At 41.1% G+C, this 20802-nt stretch overlaps 1 protein-coding gene across 4 annotated transcripts in view; it reads left to right on the top strand.

Moving 5' to 3' along the window:
• The window catches only part of LEKR1 (leucine, glutamate and lysine rich 1), a 57462-nt gene that overhangs the window by 21731 nt on the left and 14929 nt on the right, over window positions 1-20802 (top strand). For all 4 annotated transcript variants that reach the window (XM_054074974.1, XM_009559736.2, XM_054074975.1 and 1 more), the window contains 3 exons: window positions 135-254; window positions 855-1030; window positions 3281-3466. In XM_054074974.1, coding sequence (XP_053930949.1) covers window positions 135-254; window positions 855-1030; window positions 3281-3466 — 482 coding nt within the window. The remainder of the gene's footprint in view (window positions 1-134; window positions 255-854; window positions 1031-3280; window positions 3467-20802) is intronic.

The following is a 20802-nucleotide window of genomic DNA, read 5'->3' as shown; positions in this document are numbered from 1 at the left end:
CCAGAAGATTAAATTCTCTCTGTCTGAAATTTGAAAAGAATTCCAGCATGTTTTTAATTTAAAGCTGAAACAAAAGTTAGAGGTTGATTGGTAGTGCAATTAATGCTTTCTGAATGTTTTATTTACATCTATAGAATAAAAAACCTAACAATGGAACTTAAAACCAAACAAGATGAATTAAAAAACATGAAAGAAGATTTGCGGTATTTCCAAGAAGAAAAGGAAGCTGCCTATAAGCAATCACAAGTGCTCAGGTAAGAACCTGTAAAGAAATGCTATGTTGTGCCTCCTGTGAACGTGTCCAGTCAATGGAGAAGGTTCAGTGGAGATGTAGGTGCAGGCAGGGAGAATATTGTGAGTGAGAAGAGTGTGTATAGTCACCCTAGTGTTTCTTGCTTTTCCAAAATTATAGCAAGATGCTGTCATGTTAGCAAATGTAACCAGAAAAGGATAAGTTCTTCACAAATTTAAAAGCATTAATTAACACTTAAGGCAAGTATGTACTGCTTGCTCATAATGTATTGGAAATACAGGATTTCTTACATATATTTTTAATAAAGAGTCAGTATAAGGTTGGACATATAGTCATTTAAACATTATTATTCTGATATATCAATAAAAAATGATTGTACAGTTTTCTTCGTTTATACACGTAAGTCCTAAATCAACATTTGTAAAGGGGAAACATTATAAATATGTAGCATATCTCATACACTAAGCTATTGTAACCCAGTATAGTATAAATTACCATATAACAGAAAATTAGTTGCCAAATTTACTTTAGTTCCCAAGGTTACTAATAATATTTTGTCATTTTACAAATGTAAGTCTGCTGTTATTTTTCTGTCTTGCAGAAATACATTGGAACACCATTGCTCAACTCTGAACAAGGCTGTCTCACTGTTTCCTTTTATCAGAAGTGAACTAGACAGTGTTAAAGAAGTCATCTCCAGTAACCTGGAGAACTGGGCTGCTATGAAAGAAGAAATTTTTCGACAAATAAAAACCGTTAGCAAAGAAGCTTTGACGGGTAAACCATCTGACGCTAATTTTGGGCAAGGTGAAATTTTCGTGGGGGGAGTTGAGTGTAATGCAGTAAATTGGAAGGTAAAATTAATTAGGTAATTTCTAATTCTGCCATAAACTTGACCAGATCCAAGGTATTAGAAGACCCTATTTACTGGTGTGGCACCCCGCAGCCTGAGCTGAACCCAGTCCAGTTCCTGTCAGATTAGTGCATTGGACCAATTGTTTGGTTAGCCAAGTCAGACTGAAATAGAAGTAATATCAATACTTCCGTGATTTGAAACATAAATAATAGACTTACTATGAGTATATGGGTAGGATTGCAACACAAAGACTTGGAGATATTTCAACTTGCCTTGTGTCTGTTATTACCAATTTTTTGCAGATGCTTTCACAGATGATACTATATGGTAAAGGTAAAATATCCTTTTGAGGAGCTGTTTGAGGGTCCTGCAGTGCTGCCTCCCCATCCCGTGGGCAGGTTACACCTCTTACATCAGCAGCCCACTGGTGTAGGTACACGGTTGCCTTGCACGCTTGAGCCACTGTGTACGAGGAAACCTGCACCCGACGTGTAGCAACTATTCCCTCCTTCCGGTTCTGAATAAGAACAAGTAATACCCAGATACAGCTGTCTTTATCTGAGGGGTCTTTGGGATTGAAAGGGGCACGGAGCAGCCCATGGGCTGAGAATAATTCTCTTGGCTCACAGCCTGCTTCCTGCTCAAACAAGGGCAGCCTTCAGGAAGGGAGAAGCTTGGGAGCAAGTCACAACTGATGGCTTGTTCGTGAAGGTCGTGCCCAGCCCTCAGGCTGGTGGTTGGCCTTGAAAACTCAGATTTGTCCTTGAATACCATTTTTGCTCTGCCTCAGTTAAGAGATTGGTTTTGCTGAAAGAAGTGTGCGGTAGTGTAATTACAGACTGTAACATCAGAGCATCTGCACGGGCCCTGTGCTGCCTTTTGCAACTTCAGTGGCCTTTGGACATAATTGTCGTATAAGTATTCCTTTCCATATAGTTTTTTCAGTGTGTATGAGTTGGTGAGCTGCTATTTGCTCTGGAGGTGACTTTTATCGGGGCTATAAGATAGCAAAGAAGTTGGAGAGCTGATGTGATGCTTTCTGTCCTTGTGAGAAGAAATAGAAGGACATGATGGGCAATGCGCATCTCCCGAGTAATTCTGCTAGTGAAACCATGTGAATTCCAGTGCTTAATTCACAGCTTAAGTGAAACCTCTGTGTGTGGAGTATCTCAGAAAACATGTAGGTTCATTTTAAATAATAGCTCCCCAGTAGCCCATTCTTTCTGTAAAATTAGAAGTAATTTTTAATGTTTTCAATGATTGCTTTGTTCAAACTGGGAAGAAATAAGTGGGGCAGCTGTGCAGTAGGAGTGAGTAGGCACGCATCCCACTGAGACAGCGCCTGGGTCCAAGCAGAGAGTTCAGGTTGTCCTGAGCCCAGACAGCAGAGAGTCCAGAAGAGAGGAGGGCTCAGATGAATGTGGCCAGAAAAATCACTTTTTAGTGTTCAGGTTTTTGTAAGAACAATTACTTTAAATGTCAGTGTCAATATCATGCATTTTAATTCATTACTTCATCTCCTAATTAGACTGAGCACACAAAGTATTGGATGTCTCTAAGGATTCCTCTCTTCCTGTGCTCATTGTCTGCCTTCTGATTAATAAAGGGAATATGAACATGCATTTCTGCAGACATCTTCAGGTTCAGAAAGACTCATAGCATTTTAAGGCTTCTGTTCTGGAGTATTTCTTGTTTTATTTGTTGTAATACTGCAAATATATAGAATATCTCTAAGGAAGCAGAAGTTCAGCCTTTTAGATTCTTTTAAGAATTATACATACTGTTATACACAGTATGTAACCCCAGCTGCATTCAACACAATCTCATTGAAAACAGTGCCACACTGTGAGTGTTATATGCATCCTTAAATCTAGCTTTCCAAATCAAAACAATTTAGTCACATATCTGTTTTTCGTTGAATGCCATTTAAAGGCATTTATGTTCATTATTTATTATGTTCACTATTTATTGTTAAATATTAACATGCAACATATTAACATATAGTAATATTTTTGTTTATTTTACCTTACTGTTTTTGCAACGGGCTTTTCAGAACTTGTTTTCCGTTCAGATTTTGGTAATGCTGAAGTTCTGAGGTCTTAAAGCAGGTGTTATACTTTTTAGTGAAGAAGGTAAATTTGACAGCAGTCTGTATTTTTTTTCATCCTCAGAAATACCCAAATTGAATCAAAGATTAGCAAAATCCCAGAAAGAGAATGAATGCCTCCAGGAAAAGGTGAAACATCTCATGTTGGTGGCCGATACAGTTGAGCTGAAAACTGAACAGCTTCAAACTTCGCTTCAGCAAGGGAATGAGCTACAAAGTAGATGTCGTGAACTACAAAAGGAAACCTTAGGTAAGAGAACTTTGACATTGCAAGCAAACTTCCAAATAAAATGAAATGCAAACAAAAGTTTTTAAATGCACAAAAGCTGTGGCTGTTGCTGTGAAAGCGCTCAACAGGCCAGCTGACATGAAATGAGGGTGTCGTGCAGTCGGAAAGACAGGATGTCGTTCTGAGGAGTCAGTTACGCGAGTCAGCTGTGGGGGTGGTAAATGAAGGAAGGGAGGAAAACCATGAAAATGGTGGCAAATACAATTCTGCTGTTGCTTGTCAATGTTATGTAAAACATCAGGAGAAAGCACTGAGATCAAAATTCAAAGAAATGTTGTCATTTTGAGTGGAAGGCCAAGAAGGATTTTGGCTATTGGCAACAGAGCCGGAAAAGTAGGTCAGGCTAAGCCAGTCTCTTTTCTCATAGATTCATTAAACTTGAGACTGTCTGATGGTTTACCCTTGATAGTGTGTCTCAACAACCTAGAGAGTCCTCTTGAAAGTCATAAGAGCAGTGATAGCACTTGAAATTATATCTTGGGAGCTCTGTTGAGACAATAACTCATTTTAAAAAGATTCTTTATATTAGTATCTTTTAAATCTTTTTTTCTCTTTAAAGCACTATTGCGTTCTTAGTGCTGGCTCAGGGACATTCGAAGACCTTGAAAACGTATAGAGGTTGTGCTGTTCCAGGCACAGTTTTGAGTCATCAAATTGGCACAGCAATTACCGTGCTGCCTTATGCACAGTATTAGTGTCAAATTTAAAGGTCTCAGTGCTAGTCATGGTGAAGGAATTTCACTGATCCTTCAATACCAGTGATAATGTCAAATGTAAGACTGCAAGAGAAGACTTCAGATACTACCTGATAAGCTATCAACCTGTGTTGCTGAGAACAGTCTTTATTTTTGTCACCGTATAGCAATACTGTTATGAATGCTCCAGCAGTGATGTGTTTGAGTGGTAGAAACAAGCAGATAACTACATCATTTTCCAAATGATGTCCAGATAAGAAATAGACTTAATCTGTCTTCCTCTCTGTGGTAGTTATTCGAAAAACTAACTAAATGAATGTGAAATCAGTTAGATTTCGCTCTGACTCACTGTGGACTATTCACAGCATCCACTTTTGTCCTTTTTTTTTTTCTCGGGGAGCTACTGACTCTTCCAGTGTCTCAAAGACTTGCCTGTGACGTTTTTCAGCTGGCTCATTGTGTGATTGTAGCTACATCGTGTTATTTGGTCCTCTGTAAAGAGGAAACTCTGACAGGCATGGTTTGAGGAGAACGTTGTCTTAGAAGTGTGTAGCTGTCCGTTGTTAACCACAGTATCTCATTCTTTAAGACCTGAGTAAATGGAAAGAAATGCGCCAATTCTATTTAAATTTCCTTTTTCAAGATAATCTTGAGCACACTGAGCAGTGTGAAAATTTGTACCTTTTTGTTTGGCTTGTATGTAAAATCACTAGGAGATATTTCCTAAGAGATGTGAAATAAAATGCTGCTACTACATAAATGGTATCTGCTGCATTGATTTTTTATTTTTGCAAGAAAAGTTAAAAATCTCAATATTATATGTACTTTACAAATCTATAGTATGCATCATATGTCTGAGATAAGTGCCTGGGTAAAAAAATAATAATAAAAAAGCCAAAATCCCAGTGAAGCTTGAATCAAGAGATTCAGGTTTTATCCCATGTATAACTCCCAGGATTGACTGTTACAATGCCACAGTCCAAAATTTGGCCATTATATACTTTAGAATATTGTGTGTGTTATGTTTCTTAACGTTCACATTCTGTCTTTACTTAAGCTGAAATAACCCTAGAGATTAAGCTGAGAGGTTCTTACTGTACTAGAAAATCACTTGAGCAAGTAGTATCACTCAAAAGAAGATAGCCAAGGTAATAGGCTCAAAACCAGCATGAGCGTCGCAGATCCAGCAATAAAAATTACAGCAACAATTTATTGCTGTTGATTAAGCTTTCCTTTCCCTGCTAGTAGAGTAGCACTTGGGGAAATAAAGTTTGTTTGGTCTTTAGTGTGGTCTGTGCCATGCAAAGAAGCCGTCTGACAGTTCATTCGTACGACGATTGCGGTGCTCTGCCACAAGTGCCGATAACTGCAGTGGTTTATATGTCACTTTGAGGGTGATTGTCACAGATACTCTGTTCAGAATCCATGCACCATATTTTTTGGCACGTGCTTGTTAAGTTCTTTTGTAGTGTCATGTTTTGGTCACACTTGCATTCTTTAAGAAGCAAAGGACATCAAATGCTCATTTTGCCCTAATACTATCTCTCTTCTCTGTTCAATATAACTGAAAAACTTATTTCCACTTTCTTTCCTAGGAATACTTTATGCTCTTTGTATAAATCGACACAAGTAGTGATGAATTATCTAACTGCTTATGACTTAGATTTCTAGAGAAAGGTAAATAATGAATTTCTGCAGTATTCAGAATAGGTCTCCCACCTGCCTGCCATGAGGACCATATAATTAAATTTGATGTGCATTTTTTTAGGTGGAAAAATTAGTCAAAAATAAAATAATCTCAGTGCAAAAATACCTCCTTCTTAAGTATACTTCAACATTTCGTTTCTGTTGAAAATGGTTTTCATTTTTTTATTGTATGAAATAAAAAACCCTCTTGGGTGACACGATTGATGTTGTCAGTGCCGGTTTGCAGCCTGTTGTAGTTCCTTAGGAACGGTCCTTTGTACAATTTCTAGAACTGTAGGTTTTACTTCTTATAAGGTGCCACGTTCGATCTCACTCAGATAATTTTGCACATTACTGAGTTACATTTTTCTGGTGAAGTGGCAGTATGTGGGCATGTGAAACCGTCTGTGAATTCAGCGGTAGTTCACAGGCGTTCTTGGGAGCTGGAATGTTGGCACTCACTGCTGTTGTAGAAAGGCTAAAGTCCGTTTAATTCGGTATCCTGTCCTCACCACTGAAAAGCACGGCGTGGTTCAAAGGAAAGAGCAGGAACTCTAGAGCAGCAATTATGGGATAATCTGTCTTCCTTACATGCCTCGTCTTGATCTAAGAAGTCCTTGAGCCTAATAAGACAATCTTTAAGCTTTGAAAGACGGAGTTTAATGTTGTCACGTAAGGTATTTGTATCGTTATGTTTATGCTGATATGAAAACTACCCTTAGTTAGAGTTCTCCTTCCAGTCAGAGGCTCATGTAAACACTGAGTTCATAGCATGTTCACATGCATGGTTAAAATACACTTTCTTTTTCAGTTTTCCCCATCTTTAACTCCATGGAGAATTGCTTTGTTATGTTGGAAGAGCAAAGAAAGATACTTGCAGTCTGTAATTTTATTTTTTTTTTTTAAAGCTTGTTTGTGTGTTATATATTTTTGCAATGCCTGCATGGCTCTGCGGCCCATCTTGTCAAATTCTGAGTTTGCTTCCCTGAGTTCACGTGTTGTATCAGACCATCGCTTCAAGCAGGTAGTTATATTTGGAGCCTGTGCAAAGAAGGGCAACAATGCTGGGGAAGGGTCTGGAACACAAGGGTTTTGGGGAGTAGCTGTTTAAACCGGGACTGTTTAATCTGGAGAAGAGGAGGCTGAGGAGAGACCTTATTGCTCTCTACAGCTCCCTGAGAGGAGGTTGTAGTGAGGTGGGTATTGGTCTCTTCTCCCAAGTGACAAGTTGACAGGACAAGAAGAAATGGCCTCAAGTTACACCAGGGGACATTTAGACTAGATAGTAGGGAAAATTTCTTCATGGAAAACAGGCTGCCCAGGAAAGTGGTGGAGTCGCCGTCACTGGAGGTATCTGAGAGACATGGTCATCTGGCCCTTTTTCTTTAAATTATTGCTGTATAAGAAAACTAAGATTGCTCAGCACTTCCTATAAGACGGTCACTGTTTTCAGTGGCTTAGAACATTTGGCTCATAATGTTTCTACCAATCTTAAATGATCAACGTTTTTTTTTGTATATTGATTCCCGCAAAAATGTTCATGGGTTCCACAAGGGTGGGATGGGTGGAAAAGTCATTGAATGTTATGTTTAAATCTTACTTGGCACAAGTGTTATTGAAAACCCCGTGAACCTCCTGTTCTCTGAAAAAGGACTTGGAGAAGGGAGATTTGACAGCGTTCTTGACACAGAGAACCAAGTTAGACTGACTTCTCAATGTTTGAAAGCTGAGTAGATATTTGTTGGCGCGGTGGCTGAACTCGCTGTGGTTTTGGTTTACTAGTTTCCAGAATACAAGGGCTGGGCAGCACTTTCCCAAGCCATGTTTGTTCTGTGGTGCTGGGCAGCAGGAGAGAAAGCAAGGAGGCTTCGTGCTGTGCCTGCCGAGAGCCCTGACAGGGGCAGAGACCAGCATCTGATTTCGTAGGCTGGGATGTTGTGACAGTTGGCTCGCTGGCTGCCCTGTAAATGAGCTGCGGAGCACACACCGAGAGCTGAAGTGCTGGTCCTGAATAGCTGGAGTTCTTTCTTCCCATGTGACGACGGACACAGGAATCCTGTAGGGGAAAAACCAGTAGACCGTCATATCCTGAACAAACATTTTGTAATGCATAGCTAATAAAGCATGAAGAAGCAGCTGATCTTTTTATACGTTTAACTGCAGCACTTGCACAATCACCAGGGCGGTTTTTGAGTGTTGCGCTGTCTGTATCTTACTCTGCCTCATAGCCTGTCATCATTCAGTGAGAAGCATGATTAGAGCCACTTCCTTTTGGTTTGAGACCCAAATTCTACTGTTCCATTGTTGGTTTGAGTCATTCCCAAAATCCATAGTCATTGCAGCGTGTTCTGGTATAGCGTTCACGGAAGGGAACTGGAGCAATTTCCTAAGAGAAATAACTTGATTTGGGTAAGAAGCTGTGCTGTGTGGTGGCTGGGAAGAAGGTGCTCTCAGCAGCGGAGGTTGAGAGAGAGCTAACCAGTACATGACTGGAGTCAGTGTCCTTCATCTTTCCTGCAGCCAGGAAAGTGTGGCTTTCTCCTGACTTCATGCTGTGCAAGGAGAAGATGCCTACAAAATGCTGTGTGGTTAAACACAGCAGGTTCAGAAGGGAAAATGAAAGAGCTTTTTCCCCTCTGGCCTGGTTCCAGATGACTCTTAAGATGAACGGTGGGTTGTTGCGTTGGGTGTCCTTGGCTGAGCAACAGCTCCCGTGTCCTTCTCGGGTGCTTCAGTTCTAGTTTCTATTCATCTGTTGCTGTGAATTGAGGGAGGGGAGCACACACAGTGTGCTTTCGACGGTGTCTGGTGTTTCACTGGAGCAGATGAAAGATGTTAGTAGCTATGGGACTGCAAAGTGTCCTCTCCTCTTGCTGCTCTGGCATCTTGGTCTCATGCGCACCACAGCTCCCTTTCACCTCTGTGCCGTCACCAGGAGCTCATAATGTTATTACCAAAAGAAAAATTGATGAGAAGTCCTCGCTTTACCTCCTTCTGATGAAAATTTTACTCTGTCCTCATAAATTCTGTGGATTTATATCTGTGTCAGCACTGCTGATGAATTTTGTTTCTATATTTTTGTTTTCTCTATTTCATATTTATAGTTTAAGAAGCTGGATGCTGTAGTTTCTGTAATGATGGGATTGAATTCCCCTCTGACAGGGGGGGCGTTTGAGAGTGTAACAAGTACCATATCCTGAAGTTGGTGGGTGTTCCTCCTTTTGCTTTCATTTCATCCACTCTGGGCACCTCCAGGAGTGAAGAGCATTCACTGAGTTTCAGTCCAGACAGTATTAACGAGGCTGGGTCCAAAACTCAGGGAGTTTACATCTAGTAAGCTTGTTAGCCTCTATAGGAGGTTGCAAAGTTAAGATATATTAGTCAGCAACCAAGGTGGTGAGGATCACATCTCATGGGTGGAATGTAAACTTAATGTTAACTTTCCAAAATTACTCCCCTTTTCATCCAGACTTCTTCGAGTTAATTTGGGAAGGATATTTCTGATTCAGCTCTCAGCAGTTATGCTGCCCTTGGAATTCAGCCTTAATATGAGCAACTGTAGAGTTCTGGTTTTGATGAGAGGAAAAAATTTGACTTATTGAACCATATCATCATTTTCCGCTTTGATATAACATAGGTGAAAGCGAAGGAGTGACTCTTGAAAGGAGCCTAAAACGTTAAAATATTTTAAAGAATTTTTTTATCCATGCTGACATCTTTATTTATTCTTTTCCCCTGCTAGCATTGATAGGAGACCCAACCAAGAGCTACCATCTATGGTTTTGTCTTTCCCACCCCCCCACTTGAAAGGAATATTTTGGAGCCTGCTTATTTATAAAGAGATTTGAAACTTTACAGTGCTCTACAGAGATAATCCTTCCCTCAAGAAGTCTGTGAAGTGCACTGCCACATTATCTCTCCTGCTCGCTTGCCCTTTTAAAATATATTTTCAGAGAAGAGGGATTAAAAAAAAAAAAAGGCGTATGTAATGGGTTCGCTGAAAGTTATCTCGGTGGTTAGTGTGACTGTGTGGATTCTCAGACATCTCGGCGGTGTAATGCTCAAGCAGAAGGGTCACTGTGACCGCCGCTCATCCTGCTGGGTTGTTTGACTCACTATTTACTTATTTTGCACGTCAGGTTTCGGTTTTAAACTGCATCTACTAAAAACTTGAAATAGCAGGCGTTTTGTGAGGAAAATGTAAAAAAAAATATTGCATATGGAATTCATGCTGAATATTAGGACACTGCGAATTCTTAATGAACAGCTAAAATTTAGGCTAAGCAGGTCAATGTTTTATGTGAAGCATTTAAAAGTTTATATTTATTAATAAAAAAGCAGCAGTTACTTCATAGTAAATCAGTTAAGAAGCAATAAAATGTTTGATGTGGATATCCAGAAGGAGATTTCAAGGCAATAAGACTGCTAGCTGAGGTATTTTTATTCTACCTTTCTTCAATAGATCAGTAAAACACAAATCCATTCGCCGATGAAGAGCTCTGTCTATATGGAACTCACTGCTGTGTTGGGGTAATAAAGTTGGGTAATGCACTGATGATAAAAATGTTCTCTTTGAAATACAAACCATGATTTTCTTCATGAAACAAGCCTCAAATATCGTATGAGTTTGCCATCGTATTAAAATAAATTAGTGAGAACAAACAGCACCATTTTTTTTATCGCTTTACTTGATCTAATGAAAGTCAATTCCAGTTAGTGGATTCAAAACATATCAAGTCACTGTGTGGGGAATCAGCCAGATCGAGAATGTCTGTGGTTTGGGGAGGGTTGGGTTTTTTTAATTTAATTTGGGGTGGGTTTTTTTCCCTACAGATTACTTTGATGCTAATATCCCACTTTAATACCGAAATAGTTCAATGCTCCACGAAAAAGAAGTGAGTTGATGTTTTGCCCAAGAGGTGAGTTTGATTCCTGGTTTCCTACCACTTTTCAGATGCCCCATGCATCATCCGGTTAGCTAGAGGTGGCAGGTCTTGGAGAATGCTCAGCGCTCGGGAATAACTGTCTAATCAAATAGAATCACCAAACAAAATCAATAATGCCTTGTGATAGCATCTTTGTCTGTGGTTTTTGAGTCGTGAGTGGCAGAAGAACTGCAATAGCACATACTTCTATAAGAAAAGAGCTGATATCTCTGCTTTCAGTTTTTGACCAAATCCTTTCCTCTGCTTAATAGAATAGAAAATAGAATATAGAATAATATATAGATAGAAATATATATAGAAATATATAGAATATTATTATTATTTCTATATAAAATATATAGAAATAATATATAGATAGAAATATATATAGAAATAATATATAGAAAATAGAATAATTTTTCTTCACAAAGCCATTGCAGTTTTTCCTTGGCCCATTTCTTGTTACGCTTTTGCCTCTGTATGGGTTTAATTGCTGGCTATGTACGTGAAATCTGTCTTTTAAATCTTTTGATGCTACTGCTTCATAGGCTACTTAAGTTACTAAATATAAACTTTGCAGTGATCTGCTGACACAGTAAGACTAATGAGAGATGATTGAAAAATGCAGGCAGCTGTAGGAGTAGCTGGGTAGTTGGAGTGGGGAATGTTAGCGCTCTTCATGGAAAGAAGGAGCAGTATTTTCATGTACATGAAGTGTCTTTAATGATACTTTAAAGAACGCTTTGAAGAGCTTTGAAAATCCGGAGAGAGCGTAGTTTCCTGTAGGTTTAGGTAGGCTGCAGTTCAAATATCCCTTATTCAGACTTACAAGTACTATTGAAATATTTTTTTTTTTCATTAATTCCCACTACGGTACTAAGAATTTGAAGGGTGAGAGCTGGGGAATGCGGTGTTGGTCTTTGAATGGAATGTGATAAATGGGTTAGACGAAGCAATGGCTCATTAACGCTTTTCAGCAGTCTCTTACAGTGGGAGAGGAAACAGATGAATACGATGGAAAAAACAGCGTCCTAGTTCTCTTCAGCTAGGTGTTGGGATAATGCTGTGTTTGAGATTGAGTTGCAGAAGGGCCTCACTTTACATCTTAAGGAAAAGCAGGAATCTGTGTTAAAGGAAGTGTATTTATGAGGTTGTGTTTCATCTGCTTGGCCCTCATCACTGAGGGAGGGGGGGAAAAGAAAATCAGTCTCCAAGGGAAGTTAAGGTCCAAAAGCTCCATTTTTCACGTTCAGTTTTCCCAGCCAACGGGTAAGTGGTGGTATTTCAAATCGATTTTAATACATAGGAGAAGCAGGCTCCTAGGAACAATTCTGACACATCTCGGCTTGGATTCACCAAGGCAGGAGCGTATGCAGAAAATTCATGCTTAAAGGCCAAATCCTTTGAGGCCGAAGCGTGGAGCCTGGCCGTGGCTGAGCAGTTGCTCTGACTGCAGAAGGGCTTGTGATGTCTCACTTGTGCAATAGGGGAGAGGGAGGGGATCAGGAATTGTTGAGATAGTGTTGTTTCTCTAATTGAGCACTTCATAAGGTCTTGGAAAAGATCACAGTCATGGTTGTATGGTGTATGCAGTGGCTGCTTTATTCTTTTGAGGGCACTGAGGGCGTTCTGGATTTGTACCACCCAAAAAATGTAAAAATCTGGTCCCTTCTCTTGCTTTTTCTCTGCTTTTTTTTTTTTATTTTAATACAGATACGAAAGAGCTAACATAATAATTTAGACCTGAGGTCCAGAGACCTCAGTGCTGGCAGTGGTCAGCAACATATGCTGGGGGAGATAAGAAACAGGCACTCCTTTTTCTGGCACATCCTCCCAGTTCCTGGCAGCTTTTAGTAATTTAGACGCTTCCTGGTGGCACTGGTCGGGTCTCCAGAAAGGATGTAAATCTATACAGCTGGAGTCTGTCCCTGGGCTCTTTCCAGACAGGCTTGTGCTTGCGAGTCACAAATAAAAAGAGGTAATTTATTGTGTATACAAAAAATAATTTATCTTAAAAAACATAGTACAGGAAATAATGTAAATAAAAATAAATAGTTCTCTTCTGTGCGTGCAAGGACTTTGAGTATTTAGCTCACTGCTTTGGTCTCCTTAGAAACGTACAGTGAGTCAAATTGTTCCTAGTGTGACAGAGTAATTTTTCATGTACGTATTTTGTATTTCTCTCAGTTTCTCTATCATGTTTTTAAAGTAAATATATTTTAAAGAATCTATGTTAATTGTACATCCTACTTTAGTCTTGCATTAATGTTCTGAGAAAGTATTTTCGCCCCTTTCAGCGCAGCTCATCAAGCAGTATTCAGGGCCCCGTAGGATGCTCTCTACAGGGAGCAGTTCTTTAACAAGTTTTCAAGAATACCTCCAATCTCCTGTTTTCCAGAATACTGGAGAAATCAAGCAATAGGAGCTGGGTTCTAGTCTGCCTCTGCTGGGGATCTGTGCAGCTCTCTCCATTTCTATCTCCTGACTGTCTTCCAGGTTCAAGCTACTAGTGTTTTCCAGCAATGTGTGCTCACAGCCCAGAAAGCCAACCGCATTCCGGCTGCATCAAAAGCAGTGTGGCCAGCAGGTCCAGGGAGGTGGCTCTGTCCTGCTCTGCTCTGGTGAGACCCCACCTGGAGTCCCGTATTCAGCTCTGTGCCCCCCAACACAAGAGGGACAGGGACCTGTTGGAATGGGTCTAGAGGAGGCCATGAAGATCATCTGAGGGCTGGAGAACCTCCTATACGAGGTCAGACTGAGAGAGTTGGGCTTGTTTAGCCCAGAGAAGAGAAGGTTCTGGGGAGACCTTAGAGCAGCTTTCCAGTACCTGAAGGAGACCTATTGGAAAGCTAGGAGTGGCTCTTTATCAAGGAGTACAGTGATAGGACAAGGGGTAATTTTAAGAGAACATTTTAATTTAAGGTGAAAGAAGAGAAATTCAGATTAGATATTTTCCTGCAAGGGTGGTGAGGCACTGGCACAGGTTGTCCAGGGAAGCTGCCGTCCCTGGAGGTGTTCAAGGCCAGGCTGGATGAGGCTTTGAGCAACCTGATCTAGTGGGGAAGTGTCCCTGCCCATGGGAGGAGGGTGGAAGTGGATGGGCTTGGATAGAATCCTCTTGGATTCTCTGTTCCTTTTTTGCCTGTGATGTTGCTGGGCTGTGCTTGCCCTGTTCCCCTTCTGCTTCAGTTACCTTGTGGCAGTTCTGTGGCTCCTGCATTTGAGTTTCAGTTCAGCCAGTCCCTTCCACGCTTGGAAGAGCTTAACTGCTGTTCACGGTTTCCTGATTGAAGGACATTTCTCACACCCACCAGCCTCGAGGAGGTTTTGTTCAGTCCACTGGCATGACAAAAGATTATCTTGATCTGAGGTGCTATAGGGAGTGTCTCACAGAGTGTTTGTGTTCACCTATATATGAACTAAATCTCTGTAAAAGATTGATCCTAAAATGAAATTAATTGGACAAAGGAAACTGTATCATGGTAAGAACCAGGTTGGTCCTGGCTGGCTCAGAGAGGACCCAACAGTGTTCTGGAAGTGCCTGGAGGGGAAGTAGGAAGGTGGTGGATCCAAACTCTTCTGAAGAGTGACAGGTGGTAAGGCAGGGAACACGAGCCACAGCTTTGGAGACTGGGAGCTTGGAACAGGATGAATGCTTGGAAGAGCTTTTTCAGCAGAGGGTGGTGGATGCAGCACCCACAGAGGCTGCCTGGAGGGCTGGGGGAGTCTTGAGCCTTGGGAGCCTGCCAGACTCAGCTGAATGAAAACAAAGACAACCTGGTCTGGTTTTGTCAGCAGCACTGGTCTGGGTGGAAGGGTGAGCTGTGCAATCCCCAGAGGTACCTTCCAGCCATCCTCTCTGTGAATCTGTACCCAGCCAAATCATAATGAGAATTTCATAAAGCTTGATAAAATAAAAAATTGTTTTAATCTATGATTCTTCTGCAAATAATTCTGCTGGCATGTGTGGCTGGGTATTTCTAGTCAGCTCAACTGAAAGGCAGCACGTGCAGCCTACACAGCCTTTCTGCTTCTCGGAGGGCGCGTGAACGGGACTGCCCCAGCTGCTCATTCTCATCAGTGACCGGGATGGTGAGTCAGAACTTGTCTTGTTTAAACCAAACGATCTGCCAGTTGTTACACAAATCATGCTTAGATGAAGGGAAAATGAAACTACTCTCTCCCTGTGCTGTTTTCTGTGTGCTGTAGTGATGTGGTTAGAAGTAGGAAATCCACTTGTTTCCAGTCCCCCGGCAGGTAGTAAGAAATGGACTGTATTTCTGAAATTGGAAGCAGATAAACTTTACAAGACGTGCATTTATTCTTACGTAGCACAGTCATTTTAGACCAGAGACTTAGTATTACAGAACAGATTCATACTGTGACTGGCATTGACCTAAACAGAGCAGTGTTGTTGAGTTTCTGTCTGCCAGCAGCTGAGCTGGTGCTGCTGAGGCAAAAGGGTGTCGAGGACCAATGTGTCTTCAGTGGCAATAGCTATTCAAGCTGTGCATTATTAACCTCTCTAGAAAGTCTTAACTACTACCAAATAGCCTTCCTTTCCTTACATGGGTATAAAATACTGAGCTTCTATTTAGATGAGACCAGCATTTTCAGAAAGTATTACAGATTTTTGGCAGGCTTTGCAGAAAAAGTAAAAAATGACAGAGTTCTATCACGCGTGCTTCTGAACTGATGTCACTGTGAATCTGTTATGAATTAGCTGCGGGACTGGTGGCTTTCAGAGTGGCTGCTTACCCAACGTGACTATACTTCACAGTGCTTTTCTCTCACTGAAAGCTTTACCAGTTGTTGCTGTTTCCAAAGGAGGAGCTGGAACGTTCACTCTGCACCGTGCAGTTGGCCAAGCAGCTGGAAAGGATGCAATCTGGGTGGTTAAATTCCTGAAAGCCATTTCTGGGCGGACTGCTCAGAGTTTTGCAGATGCTATGGGCTGCATCTGTAGGAGTTTGCCTGAATAAGAGGAAACAGTCACCAACTTTGGTTCTTTTTCATTTGGTTCCTCACGTCTTTTCCTTCTGCATGTTCTGTACTATGCCCCCCAACTCCCCCCACCTTTCCCTCAGTGTCTGCTCTTACCACAACAGAATGTCACTTTACGGAAGAACATGATGCTGCTTGGACACCAAGGTGTAGGGGTGGCAGCCTCTACCTTATCCACCTTTTGTCCCTATCTGAATGCAGAGCTAGTTTATGACTGTGGTAAGATAGATTGTGAATCATAAAGATAAGTAAAATTAAACATGACTGATATTGAGATGGATTTGGACTGAAGATTCTTTATGATGTGGTACTTCTTTAAAGCATCAGTATTGCCAAATGTGAGTGCTTTTTATTGGGTTTGCATATTTTGCAATAAGCTTTGTTTTCATTACCGGATAGTGCTTTTACACAAGCGTTTGAATATGTTTTTCTTTATTTAGCAAGTTTTCAGTGTAAGTTTCCAGTTGTATTACCATTCCCTTTATTAGCTTCTACATTTTTACTGTATTTTTCAAACTTGATTGAAATCTATATTATTTAGTCTCTGCGGGTGTTGGTCTGATCCCTCAGACTTTCTGCTAACCAAGTCCCGTTGACTTTGGTGGGAATTCTTGCTAGAGAAGACTTGCAGAAACCAGTCATATAATTGAATCCATCTATTCCCTCATCAAAACCTCCTGTCCGATGCTCAGTCAGTATGAAAACTTCTCAAAGCAAAGTGAATAAAAGAAGAAACAGAGCTGAAAAAGACCACACAAAGTACTAGAACCAAACTAAGCATGTTCCCTCTCCTTTTTCCTTACTCCAGAATTTGTGTCCATATTCCCACATCTAAGAAGAGGGAAAAAGACTGCAGTTATTAATAATTGCCAGAGATCTTCTGTAATAACAATTTCTAAAAAGTTGTCAAAAAGGGAAAAAACTTTGGGAAAAGCTGCTCTGTTGCAGCTGTCCTCATGAGAAGAAAGGCAAAGGGCTCTCCTTTTTGCTTTGTTGATCTACAGCAATTTGGTCTTAATCTGTTTTAACAAAGCAGTCACATTGCAGTAGAACTTGCTGTTGTCAATTGGAGATTGTTCCCACATGTTCAGTCTAACATCTGCTTGGTGTGTGAAGCCAAAGTGTCTCCTTTTTCTGTAGGCATTCAGAGCCGTTTACTTCGTGAGGCGATGTCAGGATGAATGACAGGAAATTAAACTTGAATTATTTAGCTTTGGAAAAGAGTACAGAACAATACCTTACTGAAGAATGCCCAGTCGAAGAAACTAAAGTAAGTGAAAGCAGCTGCAGGTGGTCTAATCTGTCCTCTGTGTACTTGGCCACGGCTTCCCGTTCGTAGAGAAGGTGCAGATGCCAGTTCTGAGCAGCTTGGCCTGGCGCCTGTTGTGCATTTTTTTGACGCAGATAACAGGACAAAGATAACAGTGACTGCATGGCTTTGATTACAATGGGAGTTTGTCAGAGAAGGCTTGAAAACAGCTGAGAGGAAGGCTTGGCAAGAACACTGTCACATGGGTTTTAAATAGTTGTAAGTTCTCGGTGATTTATCTCTATGGGTTCTGTTCAACAGCAAGCCTGGATGCTTAGTGGCTCTTTCCCAGGGAACTCGGGGGAAAACGTGGTTAGCTTTCCAGGCACAAAACTGAAACAGTGAGAGGGTACTGAAAGGTTATAAACTACTGGTTCGCAGTGGGTTTGAAGAGCGGTTAAACTGCCCTCACAATTTATTGTGATATGTGCTACCAGCAAACTTTGGGCACCGTTCACTGTAGCCCTGTGGAACAGCATCGGAATGCCTTCCGTCAGTGTGAGGAGCACAAAACCAAAGCACCTCAGGAACTGGTATCGCAGGGAAAACAGCAGAGCGATAGGGGAAATGTAGGCTACCCTTTATTTAGTAAAAGTTATTATTAAAAGTTGTTATAAAAGAGAGCATTAAGGCTTTTTCTTTGTTAAAATAGTAGTTTCAGCATTAAAAATGCTCTCCAGTTTGGCTGTGAGTGACTGAAACCAAACCAAAGCAGTTCTTCAGGGACTGCATCTTCTTCACTTATGGTTTGCTGCAGGGAGAAGGGAAACAGTCTGGGGAAACCCCTCAGCTGCAAGTAAGAAAAAATAATTCATCTGGGAAAGTTGAAGAACTTATTCCCGCAGCTGACAGTGAAATGTTCCCCACGTAGTCAGCGTGTGGTGCATTAGAACAGAGGTGCAGCCATGGAGAGTTGGGAATGTCCCCTAATCTTAGTAGGAAAAGAGAAGGTACCTGTCTCCATCTCCTTTTTTTCCCCTCTAGCAGTTGAGGTCAGCAATCTTCAGTCCTTTCTGGTCCTTGGTCATATCCAGCTTAGAAGTGGCGCTATGAGGAATACTGAATAACTGTAGAATCTGAAACGATATGATTTATTCAGGTAAATTCCTTTCTAATGCCTTCAAAGCTGCTAATTGCTTAACTCGCCGCGCAGGAAAGCTGGCAGTCATTGAGAGTAAGGAGCAACGGGGAGAGCAGATGAAAAAATGTTTAACTCAAGAGTTTGCAGTGAAATTGTGCTATCAAATAGGGTTACTGCTGCCAAGCACAGTCGGGGAGGTGATGTTTGGAGGAGTGCCTCTGCAGAAGTGGCTGTTTCTTCTTCCCCTCAAGCCTCTCCTGCCTCGGCTGTTGCTGCACTGCACTGTGGTTCGTGGTGGGAGCGTAGCCTGTGGCTGTTGCTGCTAAGACCAGTGTTTGTGATAGCATCGGTACATGCTTCCTGAGAGGTCTTGGCTCTCCCTCCACCGACTACATGCCCACACGAGTGGCACAGCACGGATCCTTGCTGTTCTCTCAAGCGTCTCTGTGCAGAACCTACCCTTTGCCTCTGGGAAACAGGGCAGGGACTGGTCTGCTAGGGAATGAACATCACTTGGAACGGAGTGCGAAGGAAGTGTAACTTAACTTTTGCCAGACTGTAGCTTGATTTATGTACGAGGCTTAATTTAACTGTTGCCAAACCTTTTCACTTTCCATTTCTTTTCGATATTGTCATGGGAAAACAACCCTTACCGCAAAGTCGGAAGTATCTTCTTCCTATGTGATGTAGAGGATCAGTCTCTATGGGTTCCTGAGACTTCTTTTGTCTAAATTCCAGTGTCTGGCATCGAATTTGTCCTTTTGCTTTAAAAAAAGTTTCTGAGAAACTTTCTTTAGTAGCATCGGTGAGGATGGTTTTGGGGGTTGTGCTCTGTTGCTTTTTATCGCAGATGTGCTGGTGCATCCATAAAATAAGCAAAAATTAAGGTATGCTCATGGATTTGTCTGGCCAGTGATTAAGGACGTATTTTTATTTAAATAGTGTACTTTTCTGATTCTGATTTTTTATTTATATTTTTTTTTAGGACAATCAGTCATGCTATGATAGGCAAAATTCTTAAACAGGGACTAAAAGTCCTGTACTCCATTGGAGTAAAGCAATGGGAGCAAATTTACATTACATTTTCAAAATTAAGTGAATTTTCGCATACGTTTGGCTGCTCCATTCACTGCTGTGTTCCTTCACCACAGTGGTGACTTATTTATAAGCCATCACCTGCTCTATTTTGGTGTAAAAGAAACGTGTAATTTGGTGGATGGAAAGTCGATACTGTTGAAGACCTGGAAAGCGACAGAAGAAAATAGACTACTTCTGATATAATAGTCCCTGAAATAATAGATTCGCTTGGTTGGAAAAGACCTTTGAGATCGAATCCAACCATCCCTGTCCACTACTAAACCGTCCCTGAGCACTTCATCCACCCGTCTTTTATACACCTCCAGGGATGGGGACTCAACCGCCTCCCTGGACAGCATCTACCAGGGCCTGAGAACCCTTTCAGTGGAGAAATTTTTCCTTATGTGTAAGCTAAATCTTCCCTGGTGTAAGTTGAGGTGACTCCCTCTCATCCTGTCACTTGGGAGAAGAGACCAACAGCCACCTCGCTACAACGTCCTGTCAGGTAGCTGTGGACAGGGCTAAGTGGCTAAGAGAATACCCAATGCAAATGGTGAAGCAGAGCCTTTGAGGGGACAAAAGGACAAATCTGCTCTCCAGGCTGGAGAGGGGTTGCTGTGCTTCTTGCCAGGCTCTGGCTGTGCTGAAAGGGGCTGTTTTCCCATTGGAATATATTTCAGTCTGAGTTTTTCTCAGAGTGCTTTCACCCATGTTTCTAGATGAGATTAATTACTTGCATAATTGTATCATTATGGACTCTGATTTCCAAATCTGGGACATGAAAAATTCCATGAGAATTGCCATTTTAGCAATTTTCAATATAATTTGGCAAAGTTAATGTTTTATGAGTTAATGCAGAAGCATTGGATAAAATAAGACTGGAAGTAAGTAATTTTAGACCTTCCTTCTAATTGCTGATTCTCCTGGAACGCTTGATTTCTTACTCTATGTATTATTTTATATATGTTTTTCCAGCAATACTGATGGGTTTTTTTCAACCTCTTCAAAAAGATTGCATTTTCTGTGATGTTTCATATTCCGTGGTGTAGGGTTGAACTGTTTCAAGGATACAAAAATATAAGCTTGGGTGACATCAGTCTGAGGCAGCGCATTGTGCACAGCAAAGAGTGCTGTCGGCATCCCCTGCCTGCTAAACAAATGAAGGATCTACTATAGAATGTCCAGGTCTGTTCACTTCTGTCAGTCAGGGCTCATAGTGAACAGCACATTCTCATTTATTGAAAAGCATTTTTTCCTTGAATAACTACTTATACTCTTCTATTTGCTCATTTAGGCACGTGGACTGTTGTGAATCAGAGCAGAAGCTGTTTCAGTTTAAAAGATGAGTGACTTGGAAATGGCTGCTAAAAATTGCAGACACAAATGCAGGACGGCATTGGTATTTTTGTGTCTGCACTGTATAAATGCAATGACAATGGTATAATATACAAAAATAGATTTTATTTGTTTTGTCTTCGGTGGCAAGGAGTGTAGAAAGTGCTTCTATAATGAACCTCCAC

The sequence above is a fragment of the Cuculus canorus genome, chromosome 9, assembly GCF_017976375.1.
Source record: "Cuculus canorus isolate bCucCan1 chromosome 9, bCucCan1.pri, whole genome shotgun sequence".
NCBI lineage: Eukaryota > Metazoa > Chordata > Aves > Cuculiformes > Cuculidae > Cuculus > Cuculus canorus.
The sequence above is the reverse complement of the archived record's forward strand: the minus strand, read 5'-3'. Positions and strand labels throughout refer to the sequence as shown.